The sequence below is a fragment of the Mercenaria mercenaria genome, chromosome 9, assembly GCF_021730395.1.
Source record: "Mercenaria mercenaria strain notata chromosome 9, MADL_Memer_1, whole genome shotgun sequence".
Classification (NCBI taxonomy): Eukaryota; Metazoa; Mollusca; class Bivalvia; order Venerida; family Veneridae; genus Mercenaria; species Mercenaria mercenaria.
This window is the reverse complement of record NC_069369.1, coordinates 49,328,141-49,336,515: the sequence shown is the minus strand read 5'-3', so window position 1 is coordinate 49,336,515 and position 8,375 is coordinate 49,328,141. Positions and strand designations below refer to the sequence as shown.

Here is an 8,375-nt window from a genome sequence, read left to right as displayed (position 1 = left end):
TATTCAAAATGGCCGCCATCCAAAAAACAATATGAAGAAAAGTGAGGATCAAACACACTCAATAATTTTTAGCTAGTTAATCAGGGTTTTTAATCATTTTTATGCAAACACTGATTATACACACTTTTATGAATAAATTTCAGCTATTCATTGATTTTCTTTACAATATAATTACAGAAATTGAGTTACTTCCTCTTGCTGCAGTTTCGCTTTTTATACCGCAGACAGCTCGATCTGTTTAAATTCTTTGCAGAATGTTAATAATCTTAAAAGATTGATAAGATCTAAGTAACTCAAATATATATGTATAATCAGTGTTTGCATAAAAATGATATTATATGCTTTCTGTATAACATCTGGTATCATTTTATTCTGTGGATTTCATTGGATATACCAGAATGTAATATGACTACATACCATACATAAAGCGAAGCCAATTAATTAAACGACATCATAATTTGTTTGCAGAATATTGCAAGTTTTAAAAATGTGTTTCTATCAGTGCTATTTAACATAGAAAATTTAATAGAGTTAGGATATATCTATAAAGTATATTAGACACTCACTTGTGTAACATTACATAAAATAATCAAATAGCCTGTTTTCTAGCAATATATTTCTTCTATCTGCTATATAAGCAGATTTTCTTCTGTCAGCAGTTGAAGAAAATAGTTTAATTTAGTGGAGTTCAACCTTGCCAAAGTTTTTTTCGTAGGACTGATTTTACTGGTCAAAAATTACTATGTCACCTACGATAATTGCGCGGAGAAAGCAGGACGAAAGCGCATTATATTTAAGGACAATAAAGATGAAAACTGGTGATTCTGTACTCGAAGAAGAACCATATTGCCATGTATTGTTGCAGAAACACAGAGGGGCACTTTGTGATAGGTGCTTCACAAGGTAACTTGTTCGTTGGCATGAAGTTATTTTGTTGTAACAAGACCTGTAGCCGGATAAATTAAGTTTGCGGATGAAGGGATTCGCCAGTTTGCACACATCTGTAATGGTTTTGTAGGATCTTCTTGAGTTATGTATAACCTGTCTTCTTCGTCAAACATTTGTTTCTACCTTTATAGGTTACATATATATATATCTGGTTTTTGTTTAGGTACAGTGTATCAGCATATCCCGGCACAACCAGTTTTCGACCGCTTAACAAGTTTTCTGTGCAGTTTTGTACAAATGCAAGTCCGAATCTTTGGTTTATTGTCTAACACTTTCTATAAGCATAAGTGCTGTAAAAGCATACCATTTAAGTTTCAAGTTTCTTACCGATCGAATCCCTGGCATGATGGTTTTGAAAGCCATCAGTAGGAAGTCATGCTGAAAATTTACAACCTAAATTCGACCACAGGTGGTATTTTCCTTCCAGCAAAATGAAACAGCACTAAACTTTTACTGTAGTTTCATTACAACATGGCAAACATAGAACACCCAAAACTCAAGTCTGGCAACAAACATCAAAACCAACATGGCAGATCAATATACTGTAGGTACACTTGCCTAAATTGGCACCTAAATTACAGGGGGTAGGGTAAAGTAAATGGCAGCCAAAATTTAGTGCATTATCTAAAGAACTATATCATGTGCTCAATTACTCCAGAGAACCAGGGTGTCACATCTGCTACATTGATAGCTGTCACAGATGACAATGTATTATATAATTGCGAAGGTTTTGACACTCCGAATATTTCAAATTGCTTAGAAAATGAAGAAAACTGTTGCAAGGACAGGCATCATGATTATATTGTCAAAATAATTTAATAATAGTATGCTTCACAATTCTGGCAGTAAGCCTGTGTTAAGCAATAAACATTTAGTGCAAAAGATATATAAATACTGATATTGGCTTAAGCAAGAATACCGTATTTTCCCGAATAAACGCCCCCGGTGGCGTTACATTTTCCAAAGAGGTAAAAAAAAATTCATTTGAGGTAAAAAAAAATAAAAAATGAAAATTTTTACAAAACTTAAAAACATCGTTCAAACCAACTGTAAAGTGTTTCTGTGTTGTTTAATTCCCCCAAAACGTAATTATTTGGCATCCAATTTAATGCAGCGTGTCTTAAAATTATGCATTTAAATACGGTACCTCGTGTATTCCGTGACACGCTCGCGACATCACACATTATGTCATCACACCCAAACAGCTGTGTACTCCGATAATATTTTCCTTAGTACATGCGGGTAGCAATACACAATGTCAGTGGTTTGACACGCTGCTTATGTGTCGGCTTTTGAATAAAAAGTTATTAAAACTGCCGAAGAAAAGGTTAACACTTTGCCGCAAATTTGTTTAAAGTCGACAGGAAGCGTGTGCGTGGGTGGTGCAAAAACAAATCAAAAATGGATTTACCGTTTAATTTTCTATTTGATGATTGGATACGTACCGTACTTAGTATAAACGTTTTGGATTTACGGTACATGGACTGTTTAAAAGTGTGTTTAATTCTTAATACATTGGATACTTACTGTAAATCACTTATAATGTGGACTTAAAAAAATGAGGTAGGTTTGTTCTTGTTGACTTTTTTCCCCTCCAAAACGGGTGGGGGGGGGGGCGTTAATTAGAGGGGGGGCCTTAATTCGGGAAAATACGGTAGGTAGTAGACAAGGAAAGATGCAGGTTTTTTAGTAATAAGATTAACCTCATGAAAACATAGTACTGCTACATAAATGGAATTTATATAATTTTCCAAGTACCAAAACTGAATGAGAATAGGTTCCTTACATGTTATGTCTCTGCTGTAAACAGTGAAACAATCACAACTGATAAATTTGGCTTGTAAAGATTTTTATCATACAAAGTCCTAGGCGGTCGAAAATAGGTTGTGGTCGAAAATAGGTTGTGTGGGGATACTATCGCCAAGAGATCACTAGGGAAACTTCTACATCTACAGTGTACTGCCCAACAATCAATACTGATTATAACTGGGAGACATTTTGTCTGGGACAGACTGTTAAAAGATGAGCAAGCTCATTAGGTGCAAAGTTAAAAGAAGACACTTAGTGAATGTTAATACATGTGCATTCATAATTCATCAGTTTCAAACATGTCCAACTTGGAGATTAATTTTTCCTCTAACCATAAACAGTTTACCTGAAATTATTAGCTCACCTGAGCACAAAGTGCTCAGGGTGAGGTATTGTGATCGCTCACCGTCCGGCGTCCGTCCGTCCGTCCATCCGTCGTCCGTCCGTCCGTCCACACTTTCCTTTAAACAACATCTCCTCTTAAACCAACAGGCCAATTTTGATGAAACTTCACAGGGTTGTTCCTTGGATGGTCTTCTTTAAAAATTGTTCAAAGAATTGAATTCCATACAGAATTCTGGTTGCCATAGCAACCAAAAGGAAAAACTTTAAAAATCTTCTTCTCAAAAACCAGAAGCCCTAGAGCTTATATATTTGGTGTGAAGCATTGCCTAGTGGACCTCTACCAAATTTGTTCAAATCATGACCCCAGGGTCAAAATTGACCCCGCCCCAGGGGTCACTTGATTTTACATAGGAAAATCTTAAAAAATCTTCTTCTCAAAAACCAGAAGCCCTAGAGCTCAGATATTTGACATGTAGCATTGCCTAGTGGACCTCTACTAAAATTGTTCAAATCATGACCCCGGGGTCAAAATTGACCTTGCCCCAGGGGTCACTTGATTTTACATAGGAAAATCTTCAAAAAATTTCTAAAAATAAACCAGAAGGCCTAAAGCTTAGATATTTGACATGTAGCATTGCCTAGTGGACCTCTACAAAATTTGTCCAAATCATGACCCCCGGGGTCAAAATTGACCCCACCCCAGGGGTCACTTGATTTTACATAGGAAAATCTTCAAAAATTTTCTAAAAATAAACCAGAAGGCCTAGATCTTAGATATTTGATATGTAGCATTGCCTAGTAGACTTCTACAAAATTTGTTCAAATCATGACCTCCGGGGTCAAATTGACCCCACCTCATGGGGTTATTTGTTTAGCTTTAGCAAAGAATTTATTTCAAGAAAGCAATTAAACTCAGGTGAGCAATATAGGGCCATCATGGCCCTCTTGTCTTACAACTAAGAAGTATTTCGTCATCCTTTCATGCTTTGCTTTTAGTCCAACTAATTTGACGCGTGTGTGTTTGGGTTTAAAGTCTTTTTATGCCCCCGAAGGGAGGCATATAGTTTTTGAACCGTCTGTCAGTCTGTCCACAATTTTCGTGTCTGGTCCATATCTTTGTCATCGATGGATGGATTTTCAAATAACTTGGCATGAATGTGAACCTTAGTAAGACGACGTGTAGCGCGCAAGACCCAGGTCCGTAGCTCAAAGGTCAAGGTCACACTTAGACGTTAAAGGATAGTGCATTGATGGGCTTGTCAGGTCCATATCTTTGTCATCCATGGATGGATTTTCAAATAACTTGGTATAAATGTGTACCACAGTAAGACGATGTGTCGCGCGCAAGACCCAGGTCCGTAGCTCAAAGGTCAAGGTCACGCTTAGACGTTAAAGGATAGTGCATTGATGGGTGTGTCCGGTCCATATCTTTGTCATCCATGGATGAATTTTCAAATAACTTGGCATGAATGTGTACCACAGTAAGACGACATGTCGCGTGCAAGACCCAGGTCCGTAGCTCAAAGGTCAAGGTCACACTTACACTTAAAGGTCATTTTTCATGATAGTGCATTGATGGGCATGTCCAGTCCATATCTTTGCCATTCATGCATGGATTTAAAATAACTACGCATGAATGTGTGGCACAGTAAGACGACGTGTCGCGCCCAAGACCCAGCTCCGTAGGTCAAAGGTCCTAAATTCTAACATGGGCCATAACTATTCATTCAAAGTGCCATCGGGGGCATGTGTCATCCTATGGAGACAGCTCTTGTTCAACAATTTTTCAGTCATATAAACGACGGTGTCTACTTGCAGCAGTGAGCACAATGCTCAACTTTATAGTGCTGCCTCACTGGAATATCAGGCCGTAGACACATGGCATGATACCCCACCCAGTCACATTATACTGACACCGGGCTGACCAGTCCTAGCACTATCCTCTTAATGCTGAGCGCCAAGCGAGGAAGCTACTAGTACCAGTTTTTACGTCTGGTATGACGCGGCTGGGGATCGAACCACGACCTCCCGCACTCGACGCGATCCAAGGAAATATTGAGATAATTTTTTCATATGGCCAATATCCCCACTCGCATCAAACACTCGAAAGACTAAAATAATTGAAGCAATTTCCGATGAAATTTTTATCGCTGCCGACGCTTTAGATGCTATGGCCATACCAAATTGATATGTCGTTCGTCGGAAATACCGCATCAATAATTTCATTCCAGAGAAAAAAAAAACAAATTACCCGCCCGCACGTACATAAAAATCTCCAAAAAAATTTATTTTTTTCGATTACGCGGTCCGGAATAATAACGGCAAAACAGGTTTTATCGCTGTTTTAATGCGTCAAAGTGATATTGATCGGATTTCATGCGTCCGTAATACATGTAGCTGATGATCCAAACTCAAAAAGTCAGGAATTATGGTGTTGTTCATCATTTGTTTTAAATCTGGTGCTAGTGCCACACATGGCCTTCGATGTGCCGGTAGGCACATTCTACTTTTGTTCAATACAGTGAAAAGAACGAAGCCCGACTTGTAACTTGTAAGACCTGCACGGGGATGCAGTTAAAAATATTTGGAGATATTGTTCAGATACAAAGTTTTCAAACCATTTGTTATCAGTTGTTTAATTCAGCATGTTAGATCTAGAGCCCAAAGCTGAGGCCAACTACTATCTTAAAAAAATATTTGTTCACAGATCCTGACCGACCTATCACATTGTCTCGGCCCAAATCTTTTCGAACGTAGCTTCTTTAGTACAGCAGTCAGATACTCTATCAAAACGCATTTAGTCAATTTAAAAATTGTTTAGCTTTTCAAATAAGTAGTGTTGATATGAAAATAATTTCTAACAAAATCTGTCCTTTTGTAAACCCAGTTTTGCCTGTTTGTACACATGACGCCAGGATATATTTAAGATTGGCTGTAAATTGATTGAACGAAAGAAAGTGACAAAAAAACAGACTTCCCCAACTCTAAATTTCTAGTTCAGTCAAAGCACAACAAACAACACTTTTAAGGGTGGCCATATTGGGATCATTCTTTGTCCGTCTGTTATTATTTTTGCCTGAAATGATTCTCTACCACAAAAGCTTAAGCTAGCCTGATCATGATCTGTTAAGAAATTATTCCAAAGGGATTCGAGCAATGTCGAAGCATCTGTATGCCCAACTCCGTTTGGTCTCACTGGTCAAGTGGTTTATTACTTCCCCTCACCTCTATGGGTTGGAGTTCCACTAGGGGCACAAATTTGTTCATGTGTCAAAGCCATCTAACTGTGTTTCAGAAGAAATGTTATTCCACACAATCATGTGCCTGTTTTGTCTTCAATATTCCTCATCCTGTGCCATTAATGGGCACGTCTTCAGATTAATGTAGAAAAATCAAAATTGAAAATAAGACACTCATTCCTTAGTAATTAAAATTACAAAATAAAGTGATTCAGTGAGTTTTGGCAAAATCATTCATGTAGTCTTTAAAACATATAGAAAAGTTATATACTGTGTTACCCACACTGTAAATGTTTGATTTCTGTGTTATTTCTAAAGAAATGTTAACTTTATATATAATCATAACCGCCTCCTCAAGGGTTCAAGCTGGGGAAAAAAATATAAAAAAAGCCCGCTCGCTCCATGTAAAATCTACCCGCCTCTGAAAAAATCAAAATTGAGAAAAAAAATAAAATAAAAATTTCGCTCGCCCGCTCCTATTTTTTTTGAAAATTTTCCGAAGAACTATTAATCAATTTGGTATGGCCTATAGGTTTAAATGCCGATTATTTCACGAATTGGCCATAAATTCAAATAAAACTTAATGTATCGAAAGGGGATTCCATTCCTCATTGATTTATGTATAAATTATCAAAGAATATCAAACATTACGAATTTTCTGGTGATTTAAACCTATTTATGTACTGTACACGATTAACGTTTACTGTGTTGACCTGCTAATATGCACTAGCAATAAAACCAATAACTTGACATGACTGTGTACTGTGATTTATCCTCCATTATTTTGGTCCTTCAAAGTTTTGACGTTTAGATTGCCAGTCTGAACGTCGAATTATTATGTCTCCCCCAGGAGACATATTGTTTTTGCCCTGTCCGTCCTTCCGTCCGTCCGTCCGTACGTCACACTTCATTTCCGAGCAGTAACTGGAGAACCATTTGACCTAGAACCTTCAAACTTAATAGGGTTGTAGGGCTGCTGGAGTAGACGACCACTATTGTTTTTGGGGTCACTCCGTCAAAGGTCAAGGTCACAGGGGCCTGAACATTGAAAACCATTTCCGATCAATAACTTGAGAACCACTTGACCCAGAATGTTGAAACTTCATAGGATGATTGGTCATGAAGAGTAGATGACCCCTATTGATTTTGGGGTCACTCCGTCAAAGGTTAAGGTCACAGGGGCCTGAACATTGAAAACCATTTCCGATCAATAACTAGAGAACCACTTGACCCAGAATGTTGAAACTTCATAGGATGATTTATCATGAAGAGTAGATGACCCCTATTGATTTTGGGGTCACTCCGTCAAAGGTCAAGGTCATGGTCACAGGGGCCTGAACATTGAAAACCATTTCCAATCAATAACTAGAGAACCACTTGACCCTGAATGTTGAAACTTCAGAGGATGATTGGTCATGAAGAGTAGATGACCCCTATTGATTTTGGGGTCACTCTGTCAAAGGTCAAGGTCACAGGGGCCTGAACATTGAAAACCATTTCCAATCAATAACTAGAGAACCACTTGACCCAGAATGTTGAAACTTCATAGGATGATTGGTCATAAAGAGTAATTGACCCCTATTGATTTTGGGGTCACTCCATCAAAGGTCAAGGTCACAGGGGTCTGAACATGGAAAACCATTTCCGATCAATAACTAGAGAACCACTTGACCCAGAATGTTTAAACTTCATAGGATGATTGTACATGCAAAGTAGATGACCCCTATCGATTTTGGGGTCACTCCATTAAAGGTCAAGGTCACAGGGGCCTGAACATTGAAAACCATTTCCGGTCAATAACTTGAGAACCACTTGACCCAGAATGTTAAAACTTAATAGGATGATTGGTCATGCAGAGAAGATGACCCCTAACAATTTTGGGGTCACTCTGTCAAAGGTCAAGGTCACAGGGGCCCGAACATTGAAAACCATTTCCGGTCAGTAACTTGAGAACCACTTGACCCAGAATGATGAAACTTCATAGGATGATTGGTCATGCAGAGTAGATGACCCCTGACGATTTTAGGGTCACTC

General features: G+C 38.2%; 1 protein-coding gene across 1 annotated transcript in view; it reads left to right on the top strand.

Moving 5' to 3' along the window:
* Positions 1–727: 727 nt before the first annotated feature.
* The window catches only part of LOC123547078 (histone-lysine N-methyltransferase SMYD3-like), a 28,914-nt gene continuing 21,266 nt past the window's right edge, over positions 728–8,375 (top strand). The window contains exon 1 of the mRNA XM_053550550.1: positions 728–903. Coding sequence (XP_053406525.1) covers positions 743–903 — 161 coding nt within the window. The 5' untranslated portion in view covers positions 728–742. The remainder of the gene's footprint in view (positions 904–8,375) is intronic.